This window comes from Channa argus, chromosome 14, assembly GCF_033026475.1.
Source record: "Channa argus isolate prfri chromosome 14, Channa argus male v1.0, whole genome shotgun sequence".
In the NCBI taxonomy this organism is placed as follows: Eukaryota; Metazoa; Chordata; class Actinopteri; order Anabantiformes; family Channidae; genus Channa; species Channa argus.
In genome coordinates, this window is record NC_090210.1 from 1,727,004 (window position 1) to 1,746,960 (window position 19,957).

The window sequence follows — 19,957 nt, forward strand, 5'->3', positions numbered from 1 at the left end:
CTTTACACAGAAATGCATTAGACTATTATGTATAAGTTCTTGTGTATCTTGCAAACCATTTCACCAAAGCACGCTGTGTTTGTGTGCATGTGTGTAAACCTAAACCAGTGGGACCAGCTTGAAACTCTCTTAACTTTTGTGCTTGTTTGTAATTGTCATATATGTGATGTATATTTTCACGCAAACTAGCAGAATCCATATTTTGTTTATCGTTAGCAACTTAGCCTGTTTTGTGAGCGCTCCTGCACTGTGTTAAACCACCTTTAAAACAGCTGTTCAACCACAGCTTTGAAGCTTTAATGAGCCTGTGGCATTTCCTTTATGTAATTATAGGCCATCAGCCCCCACACACACACAACACCAGGCCCTGACATATAACTCCAGTAGAGAGATGAAGGAGTGCAGCAAATAACCATTACATAATTCCCAACCCTCTAACAGAATTACACGCTTTATTATTTTTACTCCTTATATTATTTAGCTATATTTATGAAATTCATTCGAAAAGACTTGCAAGTAAAACAAATTTTGAGATGTTAACTGTTAAATTTACAAGTTATTCATAATCATTCACAGTGATCCGTGTAGTCCCAGAGAATGTAGCTTTGTAACAAAGTATATCGTAATTTTCTTGATAAATCAAAAAAATGATGACCTGCCAATCTGCTGTGTGAAAGGCTGTTGCTACTCTTCCCTGTAGTTTCCTGAAAGAAAAGTGCTTATATAAAAGAATTGCATTAAAAAATATTAATTTACAATAATTGATAATTAAAGTATGTAAATTGATGCTGTTAAATTTGGTGGACTTCTGCTTAAGTGAAACATGAAAAATCTCAGCGGAGTTCCATATTTTTTCTGTAAATGCAATTCACACTGCTATAAATGTTTGTAAATTACAATCTCTGTACTTCATATCTACTATATATATCTTTTGTTTAGTACAAAAATAATTCAATAAACCTTTATCAAGGTGCCGCTGCTTCTAGCAGTTATGTTTCAATTACATGTATAAACCACTAGGTGGGGCTCTGTTATCAGGAACCAACAGTATCCAGCCTGTAGACTTGGGGAAATTACATGACTTTTAATAGATGTGTTCAGCATTTGTTAATAATTGTTTGTTGCAACAAACATATTGATTTTGTTTAAATTCATCCAACTCTTAATATTAGAAAAGGCATCTTTTTGTGTAACCCAGAAATAGCAAGTGTTGTTGTCAGTCACATTTGTTTTACAATTGCACATCAATACGTAAGCTCTTTGTCTCATGCATAAATAAAACATTGCCAAACTGGTTTCACCAGATAACACTGAGGTTTTATCACAGAACTCAACGCTCCTATCTGTAGCCTCAAATTGCCTTGTGTGAGTTCATCTGTGTTGTATTGTTTCACTTAGTAAAATTACCGGGTATCACAAACTTTTGAAGCCAGAGTCTAAGCATTTGATAAACTATAATTGTTTGAGTTCAGTGGAACCGCTCCATGGGCCCATGTGCTTAACTTTTCTAAGTACGTTGTGCTCATTAGGACAATTTCAAAGGATTGTAGAGCCAGGAAGCTTTCAAGGTTTCGCAATGGACTTGATTACTTAAACGTGGAATACTGAAACCAATCCCAGAAGCAAAGGGGGAGGTGCTAAAGTCATTTTTATTTGCAGGATGTGAAGCTTGACTCCAAACCCCTATCTGCTTTTTGCAGGGAACAGTCATGGGTGTGCTGCTACCAATCATCCTTGCTTTTCTTGCTGCTGGGATAGGAGGGCTGTATCTGCTTGGTGTTTTTCGGCAGCGGCGACCAGGAGAACCCCCTTTGGATAAGGGGGTTATTCCTTGGCTGGGTCATGTCTTAGAGTTTCGCAGGGACACTTTGAAGTTCCTGGAGAGAATGCAGCAAAAGCACGGTGATATATTCACTGTACAGCTTGGAGGGTTTTACATTACATTCCTGCAGGATCCTCTGTCGTTTGGGGCATTTGTCAAGGAGAGCCGAGAGAAGCTGGACTTTAACAAGTTTGCTCAGCACCTGGTGCAGAGGGTGTTTCGTTATGTGGCTATAGAGAATGACCACAGCATTCTCCAGATGTCCAGCAACAAGCACTTAAAAGGGGATGGCCTGGAAGTAATGACACAAGCCATGATGAGTAATTTGCAGAACCTCATGCTGCATGATATTGATTTGGATACAGACAAGAGATCCTGGATAGAAGACGGACTGTTTATGTTCAGTTACAATATTGTGTTTAGGGCTGGGTACCTGTCTCTGTTTGGGAATGTATCACGCAATACAGTGGGAAGTGATGAGAAAGCCAAAGAGAAAGACAGAGCTGAATCAGAAGCCTTATTTTATGAGTTTCGCAAATATGACCAACTCTTTCCCAACCTGGCTTATGGGATCCTGTCACCAAGGGAAAGGAAGGAAGCAGAGAAGTTATTGAAATCCTTTTGGGAAACTCTGTCTGTGTCAAAAATGAAGACCAAGGACAACATCAGTCGCTGGGTGTGGGACATGCAGCAGGCCAGAGAGGAGGTGGGTATGAAAGAGTCAATGATGAACCGGTATATGTTTCTGCTTCTCTGGGCCTCTCAGGGAAACACAGGCCCCTCTTCATTCTGGCTGCTCCTCTTTCTCATGAAACACAGAGAAGCCATGAAAGCAGTGAAAGAAGAGGTAGATAAGGTTCTGAAGGAATCTGGTCAGCAACTCCAACGTGGTGGCCCTTTAGTCAACCTCACACGTGAAATGCTAATGAAAACCCCGATCCTGGACAGTGCCATAGAGGAGACACTGCGTCTCACTGCTGCGCCCCTCCTCACCAGAGCAGTGGTACAGAACATGACCTTTAAGATGGCCAACGGACGTGAGTACTTTATTCGCAAGGGCGACAGAATGGCACTGTTCCCTTACTCTGCTGTTCACATCGACCCAGAGATCCACCCTGACCCACAGTTATTCAAATATGACCGCTTTCTGAATCCAGACGGGAGCAAGAAAACCGCTTTTTACAAAGCAGGGAACAAGGTAAAATATTACACCATGCCCTGGGGTGCTGGGGTTTCCATGTGTCCTGGGCGTTTCTTTGCCACCAATGAGCTGAAACAGTTCGCTTTCCTCATGCTGGTCTACTTTGAGTTTGAGCTGAAGAATCCTGAAGAGAAGATCCCTGAAATCGATTTCAAGCGCTGGGGCTTCGGATCAATGCAGCCACAGGGGGATGTTCAGTTTCGATACAGACTCAGATATTAAGCCTCACTTCACTTCACTTTCTGATTTGATCACTATCTGAAATCTTTTTCTAGGCCAAATATGTTTCTAGATTTAGCAATGAAGGATTATGTTTGTTGATGTGATTAAACTCTTTATGGATGTAGCTTAGAAAATGTACTGTATTAATTTTGGATATGACTGAAATGTTAACTATGATCCAAGTGTACTTTGCAGTGACTTATCAATAATGCACTTTTTTTTTTGTCTGCAAAAAAAAACAAAAAAAACAAAGAAGTTTAATCTAGTCATTGTAATTTTTTTTTTATACAAACAACCGTGAAAGTTTAACTGTGAATATTGTGATTGTTTCTGTGATGACCGTCTACAATTATGTATATTAAAGCATGTGATGCAAGATGAGAAGTGTTGGAATCAAGTTTAACAGGTAAATTCAATTGCAATCAAAGACGAACATGTTATTTCATTACGAGTTTGTCTTGCAAGGGCAGGAAAACAGGGATAAATGGCTAAATCCTTGCTGTGTATAACTTGAAAACCAGATGTTACCTTGTGATGCAATCAAGAAAAAATGTGTGTGGAGGGAAAAATGCCATTAGCGTCACTTGATTTGGGGAACTCTTATTTCCAGGAATTGCAACTGTAACCAACATAATCTGATATAGTTTCTTAGTATAAAAATTGAATAAGATTTGTCTTTTGTAGTTTTTTAAAAATGTTTTAATTTGGATTTTGCCTGAATAAAATGGGGAAAGGTTCTGGGGCCTATAGATTTAAAAACACTGCATTGGAAACATATTTCAACATGTTCAGTGAAGGAGGAACCATGTTCTCTGGTGACGTACACAGAGTGAAACTCTTGAATCATACAACAAAAGACTGCTGCATTTACAGTAGAAGAGATTTTTTTTAGTTACGTATTTAATATTTGTCTATGTATAGTTGACTTTATACATGTCATATGATTAGGTTAAACAAAACAGTTTCTGTCAATCTCTGTTTTGACTCACTCAAGGTCTTTATCAATACATCGATGAGCTGAACTGCTGTATGATAAATCTCAACAAAAACTGCTTTCAGCCAGTCCCACACATGTTCCACACATTGATTTGGGCTGTTAAAAATGTTAAACATGTTGCCTTCTGCATCCCAAATCAATGCTCCAACACTGAGCCAAAGATGACCACAAAAGTCTTAATCATATAAAATGAATAATAAAATTTACTGATTTGTTACATGTGTCTCTCCTTATTGTATAGCCCTGTTTGTTTGTGCATGCATCTACACCACTTATCCTGAAGGGCAAGTGTCAGGTTATACCCTGGTCAGTTAACTATTCACTCACATTCACACCAATGGGCAATTGAATGAGCATTTAGCCTGAATGCTTGTCTTTGGATTGTAGGAGGAACCACATGCTGGAACAGGGAGAACACACACACTTCACACAGAAAAGTCATACACTGGGTTCATAGCCTTGTAGCTGTGAGATGGGAGAGCTACAAAGGTTTCTCCAGGTACCCCACTGTCCTCCTCCCACAAGCCAAAGACATGCAAATAGATTAATTGGTAACTCTGAATTGTCCATAAATCTAAATGTTTGTCTCTGGTTGTCGGCCCTGAGATAGACTGACAGCCTGCCCCGTGTGCACCCTGCCATTGTTACAGTATACTAGGAAGACGTGGGCCTCTGTTGGTTAAAGTGTGTGCTGTAAGGTGAAATTGTTTTCACAAGCCTCTCAGGCCCGAACAAAGTCCCAAAAGGCTAAAATGGGTCAAAACACTTTGTGTGCTACACATGGTAATGATACAAAATCATGCACACAAGACGGTGACAATGAAATGTAGTAAACTCATTCCAAACTGTAGCATAGGTAAGGACCTAATAGTCAAGACAGGAGAATAATCTAGAAGTTGATCCTGTCAATTAGGAGTTAAACTAAATCTTATTAGTCTTAAGAGTCCCGGTTACCTTCACTATAAAAAAAAAAAAAAAAAAAAACAACCCAGATGATCTCTTTTCATTAATAACATTCTCTCATAGGATATCAAATAATAAACAAAATAAAAAAATCACACTCCAATGAAGCCAAAAGAAATTACTTGCAGTTTTTTTTTTTTTTTTATTTATGTGGTTAACACAAAATTAAATAAACAGCTTAAGTTCGGTCACTCTATGATCAAATGTCCCGAAAATTGAGAGAAGAGGAGCTGTGGTTTTGAGTGAGGGTATGTGAGTGTGGGCTGGTAACATATCAGTCCATTTGGGTTTGGCTCACTTTAAGAATGTAAGTAAGTTACTTTGGATGAGGAGGGGTTAATTAGATGAATGGAGTATTGCCCATTTAAGGTAGGGGGAAATAGTCTGAGGGTTATTTGGGGAAACATGTTGACATGGAGGATGTGGGGAAAAAAACAGAGAAGCCTGGAGAAATGTGGAGAGAGAGACTTTACCTTGAACAACCAGGAAGCCATCACCCAGCTCACTACAGGGAACAGCACAGTTCCAAGTTGTCCATTATCAATAGGTCCCAATAATTCAGCCTGTTCAAAAAACGTTCCCCCCATTTTCCTTTTGTTTTTAAACTCAAACACATGTCTTTCAGCATCTCCTTTGTCTTCTTTTCCATCTGCTTAACTACATTCTTCCCATCCGCCTACTCACAGATGGTGCCTGCTTCATCTCCTCACCTCCTCACCCCCACTTCTTTTCTTTTTAGGTGGTAAAGCGCTGTTTCCTTTTCTTTCTTTTTTTTTCCAACCTTTCTTGCCACACAACATTGAGATTTTACCTTAAAACACAATATGCTGTCACATGTGTGGATAGTATGTGTACATATGTGTGGGAATACTGAAATCCTTGTGATAACATTGCAGTAAATATCACATTGTCAAAATGTGATATTTTCTTGTCATTGTCATTGTTTCATTGTTATCAATCAAAAAGCGTCAAAAAGCGCCACTTTGTCCAGTTCCTTTGCGTTACATGCTGACGCATCTGTCTCGATCAGCTCAGTGTTTATTTATATTTCAACTGTTCTCTTGCAACTCTGTTCATATCTCAGTTTGGTATTTAGTTCAGTTTTGCCGAAGACACCAGTCAAACTCCACAACTATGATGGGGAGGCTGTTTTTGGCCAGCTCCCAGTTCAGATTCTGGAAGCAGACACCCTCTCTACTTTTACGTCTATGCTTAAAACCTTCCTCTTTGATAAAGCTTATACTTAGTTATAGTATTGCCGCCATAGGCTTAGACTGCTGGGGGACCCTGTGTGGCCTATGGCTTGCTCCAGGGGGAATTGTTGGGTTCTCTTTATACATCTTTATAATCTTAACTTTATTCTGTAAAGTGCCCTGAGATGACTCTGTTGTGAATTGGAGCTATATAAATAAAGTTGAATTGAAAATCAGATTGGCAGTAAGGCTCAGAAACCAACACTGAAATCCAGAGCCTCCGGGAAATGACAGGGGAGCTGTGTTGTGAGGGGACCACCAATTCGGTTTCCAAGGATGATCTACACTGGTCGGCCATCTAGGGTGTTCTAGAGGACTGTACCTGAATTGTCTGGTTGACCGATGACCTTGCCAGGCCCTGGTCAACATAGGTCCTAGCATCTCCCTGGTATGGCCTGTAGTGCCGGGGGTACTGCGGGCCCCCAGTTCACACAATGCCGGGAGAGAGTGCAAGTAGGAAAGGAAGGAAGGTGTTGCGGGTGGAGGTTCAAAATCAAATGCTGGACCATGAGTTGTGATTGGCTAATATCTGGGACCCTTGTATCATTGGGCTGGACCTGCTGATCCATTGGGGAGCCATTGTTGATCTGACCCTCACCACAGGGACATCTTCGCAGCCAGACGTGACGACTGCACACAGACAAGGCTCCAACACTCCATTAACACCGGCACAGCCCAACCCATCCGCCAACGCCCCCACTGTCTAGCCCTGTCCAAGAAACAGTCGGCAGAGGACATGATCTGTAAAATGTTGACCGAAGCTGAAATTCCATTGACTTTTCAGCAACATTCACAGTACTTTTAATGTTTGCTTTTAGACAGAACGGACTACGGAATATTATACTTGCCTTGTGTACTAAGCAGTCAAAATCATCCATGTTCAAGTTTACTGTTATTGCACAATCGTGGTAAAGCACTTATATCTTTGTTGCTTCTGTCTGACCCTTCAGTCTTGATACTGAAACTTGGACTTTCACACTGTTGCACTCTGCCCATTTGGAAAAGTAAACACAGAGTCCAGTGAGGCAATAAACTAGAAGTTCATCTTCAGTTGTGACTGTAGATCAACTTTTTAATTCTATGTTTTTATAATAAAAATCGCCAAAATGGGGGGGAAAAAAAGGAAAACGTGCAAAACTAAGTACTCCTATTACCTGTAGATCAATTTTTAGTAGTAATAACTTAAAGTAATTTTTTTTTCCTGTATGGCTTTATTAGCCTCTCACATTGCTGTGATTCTTTTCATTTTCAGCCATTCCGACGTAGTTTTACCGGTCGACTCAATGACTGCAGGGGGCCCAGGTCCTGTGGCTGCAAACCAAGCCCAAATCATCATTATCCAAACATGTAACATGCTGAGTGAGGCCTGTAGGGTCTTCAATTCAATTCAATTCAGTTCACTTTATTTGTCCCCAAGTGACAATTTAAAGGAGCATCAAAGTTATAAATACACACTTAATTACACAGACACACAATAAACACAATTCCAAATAAAACTACTAATGAAATAATTGAAAAAGTGCTTAAGTTATAGTTTGTTAAAATGTAAGTCCATTTAGGAGCTTGACTGCCCTAGGGACAAAGGTCATTTTCCTTCTCTGTGTCCTGCAGCCTGGACAACGAAGTCCAACGATTTTTGAGCAGGGCTGAGATGTAACTCTTGGTTTTTTTTGTATTTCTCTGAGCAGAGGACGATCCAACCTTTGGCTGAATGTGTTGGGACTTCTGGGGAGATCAGCAACTGTCTGGAATGTTTTCCGCCAGTGAATAATCTTTCTCGATTTAAAACAATCCACTTCAGATTTATTGGAAAAGTTTTTGTTACCCTTTCCAGATTCATGTGCAGAAACATTTGCTTCTCTTAGACCTTTGCCTGAATGAGCTCTGCACAACTACTGTTGATCAGTTTTTCTAATTTTTGGTTAAATAAATAATGGGACTGTGAAAAATGTATGATTTTTGTTTGTTGGAGGTTGTTTTTGCTCAAGATCTGCTACAATTGGCTGATTTTTATTATCCTTTTACACAAGAAAACATTAAATTATGAAATGTGTAACCATCTTCACAAATGCCCAAATCAAAACCAGACTCTCCACTCTTCAAACCATGTGTCGCATTAAAACCAATCTTTGTCTAGACAACACAAAAAAGCCATTAAATACAGAAACATTCCACAATGGTGGGATCAATTTACAATAAAACACTATTGTAAAAACCTGTTACTGCGATAAGTAATGATGCTTATGGTTTCCATTCAGAACCAGCTCTTCACTTAATAATCACAATATAATAACATTTATAAGTCTTTAGAAGTTTTAATTCTTCAATGTACCGTAGTAAATTACATAAACTAAATGTACATAATTTCTATGTACCATATTTATCAATATAAAAGGTTCTGATTGGTGTATGTGTTTTCACCTAAGTGTGTATTACAGTACAATAACTTCTGTGAAATGTGTTTGGCTTTTCTTAGACGGCGTTATGGTTTGGAATGTTAGAGTATTGATTTTAGACCGTTTTTCAAACAAAATGTGTCATTTTCTGTTTTGACCTTTGTGGTAATAGTTTTAAACGTGTGACGTCTATTTCTATAATATCTATTTTCAAAAAACAATTTTGAAAGTAGATAAAGCAGGTAGGCAGCGTTTGTTGTGACTACAAGATTTCTGAAGTTTTGGCTTTTGTATTTGTAGTTAACACACACAAAGATTCAGAAAATGTGAGTAAGAGGTTGCAAAATCAAAAAAAAAACATAAGAAAAACTAAAGTAGACCCTAAATTGGAAAACAAAACATACTTACAGTGTTTTCCCAGTGAAAACACATCAGCCACACACACAGTGTAGCACACAGAGCTAAAAGAAAATGTTTTTGAGGTTTAGGTTCACGGATAATTTCTGACTGAATAAATGCGATGGTGAGAGGAATCATTCCAGATTAATTCAATGGAGGCAAACAGAACAATGGGGCCTTTGGTTGCATGCTGGTCTTCTCAGAGTCCTGTCTGTACTTGGTGGTGAGGGGTTTTAAAGAAAATTGACCCATTGTCTGCATCTGAGCCTGAGCAGTGAAACAATGCCTCCAGACCCCTGCCCAGGATGCTCTGCCATAAAACCTGGAAAAAAGCTACAGCCTTTCTTTGTCTTTTTTTAACTCTGGATCGGTGGATTGTGGAAAAGCCTATCACAGGAAGCAAAGATTGGCTTTAGGGGCACAAACAACTGTCACAGCATTTTTAGATTCAACTAGATTCATACAACCTGTATTCAAGGAGTTGTAGTTTTTCTTTCTACATTTTATTTTAACATAATCACATCTTTGTTTTTTATATGGAAGAGATAGTTAATGTGACCCATATGTGTGTGTGTGTGTGTGTGTGTGTGTGTGTGTGTGCCATATTGCAGTGCACTTTGGGCAGCAACAATGCACTAAAGTAGTCATGAGGCTCTGTGTAAACTAGGACGTTGCTCTCCTCTGATCATGGGCAGCGGTCTGGAGTCATTCACCTCAGATTACTGGTAAAAGGTTGATATAGTTTCTAACGATTGCCTTAGTTGAATCCACGATTGCCATCTAGTGGCTAAAAACATCCACTGAGAAAGGTTGAGAAGCTCTAACCCAAAAGCACAGCTTTGATATTTGTAGCAGATGTTCTTTTTCCGCTTATATAAAACGTGTTGACATGATAGATTCCTTAAACGCATAATATTATAACAACCATGAAAATTACAATTTTGCCCACTCTCTTACTCTTGGCGAGAACCTTTTGCTCATAGATTTTCTTTCATAATCACAGGCTTCATAAATGTAAATGTTATGTATTACTGTAGACAGTGCTGGTTAACACGGTGCACATTTTGTACACTTTCAGCTTTGGATGCAAGTGTATAACAACAGGAAGTTAAACTGCTGATATCAAGGACCTGGAGCGCGGCTTCCAGTGCCTGTAGTTCAGTGAGCTGAAGAAAGGGAAGAGCAGTAAGGCATCTGAAAAGAGAAGGAGCTGTAGTAAACATATCTGTGGAAATCCAAATGACCCTGGCTAGGTCTGCTGCTGCTTCCAGCTTGCCTCAGATCAGGCCATGACATAGCACGTTAAGACAAGATAATGCCAAAGATTAAGATCCTGCAGCTTTGTGAGCAAAGGCCTGTTATTTTGTTTATTTGGATGGTTAGTTGTGTGTTGGCCCTGATGAAGAACTTAATCAGCCAATGAGTGTATTATCTTTTCTCTTGATTGTTTAAAATGAAGTCGTTCCTGCTTATTTAAATGAACAAACGTAAGCTCATTGTACATCTCAAATATTATCATCACTATAGTATCTTTTAAATAAACAAATTGGCTCCATCTGATCAGCATGAAAGTCAATCAAAGAAATAAGAAATGTGCAGTATTTTTACACTTTGTAGTTCAACAGACAGCAAATAATATTTTGCAAAGCACATAGTATTTTTTTTTTCTATAAAAAAACTATACTGTATATTCTTATTTGCTCCAGTGTGGGTCCAGATATATTGTATGAAATGAAAATTAGTGATTAGTATTATTTTTGTGCTACCTGACACTTTGTTTTTATGATCATTACTTATTCCAAACCAAATGAATTTAGTGTAAACAATTTAAATAATTGAACCTAACTCATTCTGTCTAATGAACTCTTAATACAACTTGCTTTGCTTGTATGTGGGAGTTGCAGGGAAGTTGTTGGCATCCACCTAAAGGCTTCTCATCTCAGTCGCTTCACTGGAGTCCAGCCTTAACAAAACTGGCACGGGACGCACTCACCCTGAGGGTAGGATAAGCTCGGCTGAGAAACTGGGAGAAAAATGAACAAATGAGATGGGACTGCCACCACTCTCAGGCTGCCTGTGGGACGACCCCCCGCAGCTTTGGAAGAACAGTGTAATGATAGTGGTAGAAGAGATGGAAGAGAGGAGGAGTCCAAGCAGCAAGTTGCATGTTTTTACTCTGGTGTCTTGTGTCATTCTTTTCTCTAAGGCTGGGCACATTCAAGTCACATGGTGGAGCTTGATCTGTTACATAAACACAGACCTCCACAACCCCCAGTCTGCTCGCATCAACTTTGTTCAGTTAAATGCATGTGGAGATAACTCTTGTGATGACATTGGTGTCGGCCAAGGAGAGTTGTCGAGATGTTCACTCCTCCATGTTGCATCACGACCACATTCGGCAACGCTGCAAAGCCTCACAGCTCCCTGTGACCTCTCAAAGGTAAAACTGTGTGGGAATAAAACATCATTGCACTGAAATATTTACAATTACAGCCTACGTAAAAACATGGGTATACGTTTATAAAATGATATGTACAATCTGTGTTGTCTTGCAACACAGATTGTAGGGATTCTGATGCTATATTTTTTTAATTAATTGTGTCTTTGAGGACACTAAGTCTGCCAACACACTCCTATGTCAGCTGTCAGATTAAATATATTAAAGTTGCAGATGCTCCCACATTTGAAATAAACAAATAAAGCAACTCTACATGTTACATGTAACACTAAATATAACTACAGTCTAATGAATATTAATCCCTCTCAATGGGCTGTCACATGATTACAGTCCTTGAAACAAGAGCAATGTCAAACAGTGTCTTACAGGGAAATACTGTAATATTTTTGTGGCTCAGGGCTGTTCAATCAATATTTATCAACGTGAACTAGAGTTTCCCAAAGCTAGAATAGCCTGAACTGTCTGAGGACAAAGGGACAACATGTCCAAATGTAGACAGTCATTGGTTTGACTGGAGACATTTGTGCAATTTGTTGTCGCTTTAACTGTCTGAGCAATTCAAATATTTATAATGCAGCTAATTAAAAAAATGCTTCAGAAATACAGTCTTTTCTATTGTCAAATTAAAAACACAAACATGTATATTCAATTATTCATAGTAAACATGAATTTCAATTATTTCATTAACAGTGTAGTTTCTACAGTTGCACAATTCTAGTTTGGACAATTCTTGTGAAAAGAAGGGTTCATTTTTCTTCTATTCAGAAGAACTATTCTTAGAAGAGATGGGTTTCTTAGCATCAAAGATGTTTCATTCAATCAGTCTAATCAAACACGTGCGTATCCGTCCCTTAGGGACTGCACATGTCCAAACTCCAAAATGCTGTAGTCATTCCAGCAGCATCCCCCATCTTCATTATGTCAGTGCTCCAGCAAAGGGGGCTTGCTGTGCCATATCTTCACATCAAGATGGAGAGGGGGAGCCTTGAAGGCGAGGCCTCTGGAGTAAGGGTCCTGCAGGCCCATATGGCCAGCTCACAGGGCTTTCTTTAAAACACAAAGTTCTCTTACACAATGAGATGTTAAATATGTATTTGGACATGTTCTGCAGTTGTTCTCTCTGCTTTCTAAAAGCAAACTATATTTTTAAATGTAATTTAAATTGTAAAAATGTTATTATTAGCGCAGAGATTTTTTTTTTTTCACATCAGTGACTGAGTTGAGACTGTGTCAGATTGATGGTGGACTTGCGGGTATTGCAGATCGTTATTCTTTGCTTTATAGCTCATACGGGTCATAATTAAGGGTTATTGAGGGACTTGTAACAATATAATATGGTAACTGTGACAATGAGCAGACGCATTTCCTTAATGCAAGCCAGACACTAACCCATTTTTCTGTCCTCTATTAAAAGCTGCTGGGTCTAAATCCCTTCCTAAACATCGAACCAAAGTTTGGCACTTGAGATGGAGAAATTCCTTTCCACTTTCACACTGAACACCTCTGTACCATGGTTGGAAATTTTTTGAGCAAAAGTGAAATGGAATGTGTGTGACAGAGAGAAAGAAAGAGAGAGAGAGGAACTCATGTCCGACGACCTTACCGTCATATGAAGAAGGCCGTTACATGCTCCGCCTCAAACAACAGCACATGGCACAGTGCTCCACAGGCTGAGGTGAAAGCTTCCAGTATAAACAGTAAGTCGGAAAAGCTGTTTAGTGGGAGTGCAGAGTGCGACCTGTCCACTGCTCCGTAATCTGGCCATCCGCCTGGATGGAAGATATAAATATTATGACATTTGATATGACTGAGCATACCTGCTGGTTACATTGTAACGGATCTGTGCTGAGGCAAGGTGGTTTATGTCTCTGTGTCCCCCCTGTCCTCAAACTCCCTGTATTTGTCGCTCCACACTTGTTCTTCCATACATGTCATAGAATCTAGATGTTGCTTAATGTGCATTTACTATGACTGTATAAGTTGAATGCGGTTGAAGTGTATTACATAGACGGAGGGCGAGAGAGAGGAAGGGTTATGTTTTAAATTACCTTTTGTGTTTTTGCTAATGCGTGATTGTGAGAAACGTGCCTTGATTCGCACCAATTTTTTTCTGAGGCAACACTGCTGATGCCGTATAAATGGTTGGAGGGCCGGAAGACACGAACTTACAGGCAGCTGAGATGGAGAGGCAGGGGGAGAAAGTAAGAGGAGAGAGAGAGAGAGAGAGAGAGAGCGAGAGAGAGAGAGACTCATCATCTGTGTTACAAATGTTGCACATAAGTATGAGGGAAGTTGGGGGTTGACTGTGTTGCCATTAACACGCTCCCTCCGCTGGGTGTTCATTTCAATCTGCAGTACAATATCCTCAAGTCTGAACTCTTGGATAAGGGTCACTTGCCAGAGGAGGATTTTTTTGCCTCTCTGTTTTTTTTTTTTTTATACTTCCTTCTTGGGCAGAAGGCTGGTGTAATAGAAACCAGACACAAGCCAGAATGTGAGGCATTCACAGCGGCGAGACCTCACTTCTTCTCAGAGTGGAAAAACAGGATTAAAGGAAAGTCTAGTCTGATTAGTTTTGTCATTGTTTCTTTTTTTCTTTCCATTGACAAAGTCATCAATAAGGCAGAAAAGGCCAGAATATTAGGATGGAAGTGAAATTCTGTGGATGAGACTGTACAAGGGACAAGGCACAGGAGACCTTCAAGATGGGAAATGCATATGCAACTTTTCCAGGTGGGTTCCAGTTATTGATTTTCCCTGCACGAGTGTTTTTATATTCAAATTTTGTCAGTCAAAATCGGAGCTGCTTGTGAGGTCCCCATAAACCCGTATGAAAGCTGATTTCATGCCACTGCAGGAGACTTTCAAATGTTAATACTCTTCTATAAAAGTAAAACAAATCAATGTTATGCAATATTTGAAGCCAATGGGAGATTTTCATCCAATAAGATGATGCAAGTTAAGTAATGGAAAACATGCACCTGAATTCCTGGTGTCTGATGTAATGCTTGAAAAATGTGTCCTAACTACAAAGCATGTGTTTAGCTATTCATGTATTAAAGTCATTTAAAATGTTGTTGCTTATGACAGAATGGCCAAGTACTTATGCTTATATTTGTATAATACATACCTGTACTAAAAAAGTGTACTTATTATTCGGAATGTAACATAATATATTTTAAAATGTTCTCTACCTACATTTATATCTATTATCGCAAGATATAGTGTAATATTTAATATTTACATCCATATGAATTCTAAATTCCTCATTTAAAGAACGTTATATTTTAAAGAATTGAAAACGACTTGGATGTTTTCAAAATCATGCACAAAATGATGAAGTTAACATTTACCTATTTAATAACTATGGTTCCATGGCCCATACAGTTCATTATGCTAATAATATTTAATAATCTTTATTTGTTGCACAAAGGCAAGTCTTTTCAAAAACGACAGCAAAAGGCAGATTTTGCAGGGTTAAATGCTAGTAGCTGTCAGAATAAGGTGGATGCTTTGATACATGACAGATTAACTTTAGTGTGGATCTAAGTGAAACAGCCCTCCTGTCATGTCATCTCGGGGCAGATTGAGTTGCCCACCATAGGCGCCATCTGGCTCTATGTGGCTGTACCCTTCCCCAGCGTCAGCAGTGCTGAATCTGGAGGGGAGGCCTCGTGGAAGAACAACAAGCCTCTCCTGTTCACTCAGATGGCAGAGGAGATGGCGCATCCCACACCAGGGAACAGAGCGCCGCAATCACAAGATCAACACGAACTCTGTAGCTCTGTCTCATGAATGAAGGGGCAGAGGGATTACGCCGTCCACTCAGCTTCATTCACTTCACAGAGCCGGTTGTGACTGAAGACATTTCATGTCATCTGATTTTCAGCGTGTGCATGTGTCTTAAAATCAAGTGTCAAAAGCCCCAAAGCACATTTAGTTTCAGAAGTTGTCTGAGCACACTCAGATACCAGCTTTTCATACACTAGCTCTGTCACTTAACACTTTTGTGTTAGCAATCTGTCACCGTCTTGTAGTACTCAGCGTGTTCTTGGGTTAGTGGATGAAGTGTATTTTCTCTATTATTCTTCTATCCTTTGCTATTTTTAACATTTCAACTCTTTCACAAATTATTCCAATCTGTTTGAATGGAAAATTGGAAATGCTGCCTGGTATGTGTGGGGATAGGGTGACTACATGACATCACTCGCTCACAGGCGTGAATCAACGCCAGCCTTTGTCTTGTTTTCTTCAGTGCAGTCACTTGAAAATTGATGTCTCATCTACATATATCTGACACATTTGTAAAGAAAAATTTGTTAATTAAAACTAAGACCTCTGCAAGCAAAATAACTTATAACTAGAGGGATTTAAAATCGAATACGATTTTTTTCCCTACACTGATTTAAATTTGAAACTGTTAGTAGGCTGGTCGGTTGATCAGACCAAAAAGAGAGTCTCCGTTTTTAAGCAAAAATGAAGTGATAAACTGAATAGAATATCTCACTGGACATTTTCTGGATGACAATATAATCATCAAATTACTTAATAATAAAAACCTTTATCTGCATTTGCTTTGGTTAGCACAGGCGTTTGCTAATGGGAATACAACAACGTAAAATTAATGAATAGCTGAAAGGTATTAGAAACAATATTTGATCCATTTATTTGTCTTTCTTTGCAGACTTTAGTTGAAAAGCTTGTAGGAGCAACATGAGCTGGAGCTTCCTCACTCGCCTACTGGAAGAAATCCACAACCACTCTACCTTCGTGGGGAAAGTATGGCTGACTGTGCTTATCATCTTCCGCATTGTGCTCACAGCAGTAGGGGGGGAGTCCATCTACTCAGACGAACAGACCAAGTTCACCTGCAACACCAAGCAGCCGGGTTGTGATAATGTGTGCTACGATGCCTTTGCTCCCCTCTCGCATGTTCGCTTCTGGGTCTTCCAGATTATTATGATATCCACTCCTTCTATCATGTACATGGGTTATGCCATCCATAAGATAGCCCGAACCTCAGAGGAGGAGCACAGGAAGCACCAAAGGCTACGGAATAGGCCCTCTCCTCACTTGAGATGGAGAGAAAGCCACCATCTGGAGGACGTCTTGGAGGAGGAGGAAGACGATGATGCAGAACCAATGATCTTTGAGAAAACACTGGACGTGCAGGAAACCAAACCTGAAACGGTAAACAGCACAAGCAAAGACCCACCAAAGCATGATGGGCGAAGAAGAATTGTGCAAGAAGGACTCATGAGAATCTATGTTCTTCAACTCATGTCACGAGCTATTTTTGAAATTGCTTTCCTTGCGGGACAGTATCTCCTCTATGGTTTTCGCGTCAGTCCCTCCTATGTGTGCAACAGGGTTCCTTGTCCTCATAGAGTGGACTGTTTCATCTCAAGGCCCACAGAGAAAACAATCTTCCTCCTCATCATGTACGTGGTAAGCTGTCTATGTTTAGTGCTAAACCTGTGCGAGATGCTCCATTTGGGCATTGGGACATTTCGGGATACCCTTCGCATGAAGAGGAACGGGGGCCGACGGGCATCCTATGGCTTCCCATTCTCTCACAACATCCCAGCCTCCCCTCCAGGGTACAACCTTGTGATAAAGACAGACAAACCTAACAGAGTCCCCAACAGTCTCATCACCCATGAGCAAAACATGGCCAATGTGGCCCAAGAGCAACAGTGCACCAGCCCAGATGAGAACATCCCATCTGATCTGGCGAGCCTGCACCGTCACCTACGGGTTGCCCAGGAGCAGCTGGATATGGCCTTTCAAACATATCAAACCAAAAACAACCAGCAAACCTCCAGAACCAGCAGTCCTGTATCTGGGGGTACAATGGCAGAGCAAAATCGAGTCAATACAGTCCAGGAGAAACAGGGGGCAAGGCCCAAATTATCCACAGAGAAGGCCACAACCATTGTTAAAAATGGAAAGACCTCGGTTTGGATCTAGAATCTAATTCAGTAAATTAACGGTAAATAATAAAAGACTCCGGGACTGTGCTGTGAAACAGCTGGAGAATGTTTGTATGTGACATGCAACGGGACAATAACAATTTCAATCACACCAGCAAAAGCAGAACAGTACACACTAGGCCTAGATCTGGGGAATAAAAAAGAAAACACACAACAAGAAAGCATCACACCGAGTATCATGAATCTTCTTTGTTACTGTAGTGTGTCATTTTGTGCTTTGCTATAGCTTTCGGATATGGTTAACATATGTTTACTTAGTTGCACAGTTCTAATTCCAGCTCAAATGTTCAACTATAAACAGACTGCTTCGAGCTATTTATCTGATGTACCCTTGACTGCCGCTGAACTGAATTCATTTGAAGAAAATTAAACTTTGAAACTGTGTAATTGTGCCCTGGATCCAAAGTTAGTCGGTGCAGTGCAAAACTGTACACATACACAAGGAGTCGGTTTTGAAGAAAGACTGTTGTTGGAAAGATGCACGTTTAATGTTGCATTTTTGGATGTAAAATGGAGGAGTGTTGCTGGAAGCAGATTAAATGTGAAGTATTTGGATAAAGGTTAATGAAACAGGGCTGTGTCACTGTAGGCTCTTCTGGTAAACATGTGCTCCATGTGATGATCTTCAGTCATTGCGTGCAAAGCCTTTATCTAGTCTATATTCTTTTCCAAAGCCTTGCAGTGTCACATTTGAAGGGGGAAGAGGTAAGTGAGGAATTTGATTATTTTTGAGTATTTTAAGTAAATGCTTATTTTCTGCAATCTGAAGCAGATGTTGCATGTTTCACAACAGGGAGAATAGATTATAAACCGAGGCTACAGTAGAAATCCCATCCTTTGCTTCCAAATTAGCTTATATTTATCTAATATTTAGGCTTGTTGTCCTGAAGATGAGTGTTTTCATTTGTCTTTCACTGGAGCAGTAAGCTTCTAAAATTGGTTTCAGAGTAATATTTAATCCTGCCTTCACTGTGGCCAGAACTCAAAGTGCCTCAAATGTTTAAAGACTGTTGTAGCATTTTGTTCATGGACAAATAAACATATTTGAATCGTCAGATTTCGTCAGGTTTCTGAAAATGCTTGAAGAATCAAAAAAATGTTCCATTAAGGTTGAATACAAAGTTTATTGTTCCAGCAATATGAGTCTGATTTACAAGGACAAAGGTCCATATGTTGTAAAAAGAAAAAGACCCAGTTGAAGCCTAAACAAAAGTAGCAGATACCAGTGCAAACTAGATGCAAACGTATTAACCCACAGATTCTTCTCTGACTTCTGTGATAGCACTTTTCTACCTATTGGGATTCTATTTGTTATTTATCTTTTACACACCATCCCAACTTTTTTGAATTGGGGTTGTACATCCATCCTTTATCTGCTCCGCTTATCTTATTTGGGTTGCAAATGCCTCCCATTAGGTTTATCGCTTGCTTCTTCACACCGTTCAGCAACACTGGTAACAGCAGTTACAGGTACGTTATCCCGTGCATTTGTTGTCTGTATCTGACTGAATTTGAAGTTGTTCCTGCTGCTCTATGAGCCACCAGACACAATAGAGCCCTTTGTATTTCTGCAAGAGCAGCATTCACTTACAATTGTTCCCTTTCTGCCTTAAGCTTCTCCTTTTCAGCATTAAGATTCATTTCTTGTTCCTCTACAGTGTGTTTTGGCCTTAATGCTTCAGCTTTAGTTAATAAAGCCGCCAATTCTAGTTCAATCTTAAGGCAGAGTTTTGAAGCTGAAGATGCTACGGAGCCAACGGAACTTGTTTTGGATTTCCTGGATCTCATAGAGGACACATTTTAAACATTTCACTTAATTAATTCAGCTTAACATTTTGTCCTAATAGTTATCTGAAAAACAAAAAGCTGCTTATCTTGAAATTCGTATGCAGAGTGAAATACATTACTCAGAGTATTTCTGCATTCCTGTTCTGACAGCACTGGACGTGTACAGCATCTTTTTAATTTATTCTAGTAATTTAAATTTTCTAGAATTGGGTACTTATTTAAGAATAGGAGTCAACCTAAGAAATTATGATGTGAGAGATCAGACTGTTTCTTTACTCTGTAAAATATTTTATGCATATTTAACACACACCTTGTGATTATTGAAAGCGAACTGAGATGATAAAAATGAAAACAATGGGATGGAGTCATGTTTTATTTATTTATTTGTTTTAGGCCAACACAGGTATTCACTTTAAAACTAAGAATTGATAATTATTAATTTGCATTATGATTGTATTCAAGGAG

The 19,957-nt window shown here is 39.5% G+C and overlaps 2 protein-coding genes across 2 annotated transcripts; both read left to right on the forward strand.

Moving 5' to 3' along the window:
* Positions 1–1,647: 1,647 nt before the first annotated feature.
* LOC137098657 (7-alpha-hydroxycholest-4-en-3-one 12-alpha-hydroxylase-like) lies at positions 1,648–4,459 on the forward strand. Its single transcript, XM_067475135.1, has one exon. The coding sequence runs from the start codon at positions 1,710–1,712 to the stop codon at positions 3,243–3,245; it is 1,536 nt and encodes a 511-aa protein (XP_067331236.1). The 5' UTR covers positions 1,648–1,709; the 3' UTR covers positions 3,246–4,459.
* Positions 4,460–13,986: 9,527 nt separating this feature from the next.
* Positions 13,987–18,759, forward strand: gjc2 (gap junction protein gamma 2). Its single transcript, XM_067475359.1, has 2 exons — positions 13,987–14,444; positions 16,396–18,759. Exon 2 carries the CDS (start codon positions 16,425–16,427, stop codon positions 17,679–17,681), a length of 1,257 nt encoding a protein of 418 aa, XP_067331460.1. The 5' UTR covers positions 13,987–14,444; positions 16,396–16,424; the 3' UTR covers positions 17,682–18,759.
* Positions 18,760–19,957: the final 1,198 nt, after the last annotated feature.

Coding starts and splice junctions, on each gene's coding strand:
- LOC137098657 (XM_067475135.1), top strand. CDS start 1,710: ATGGGTGTGCTGCTACCAATCATCCTTGCTTTTCTTGCTGCTGGGATA.
- gjc2 (XM_067475359.1), top strand. CDS start 16,425: ATGAGCTGGAGCTTCCTCACTCGCCTACTGGAAGAAATCCACAACCAC.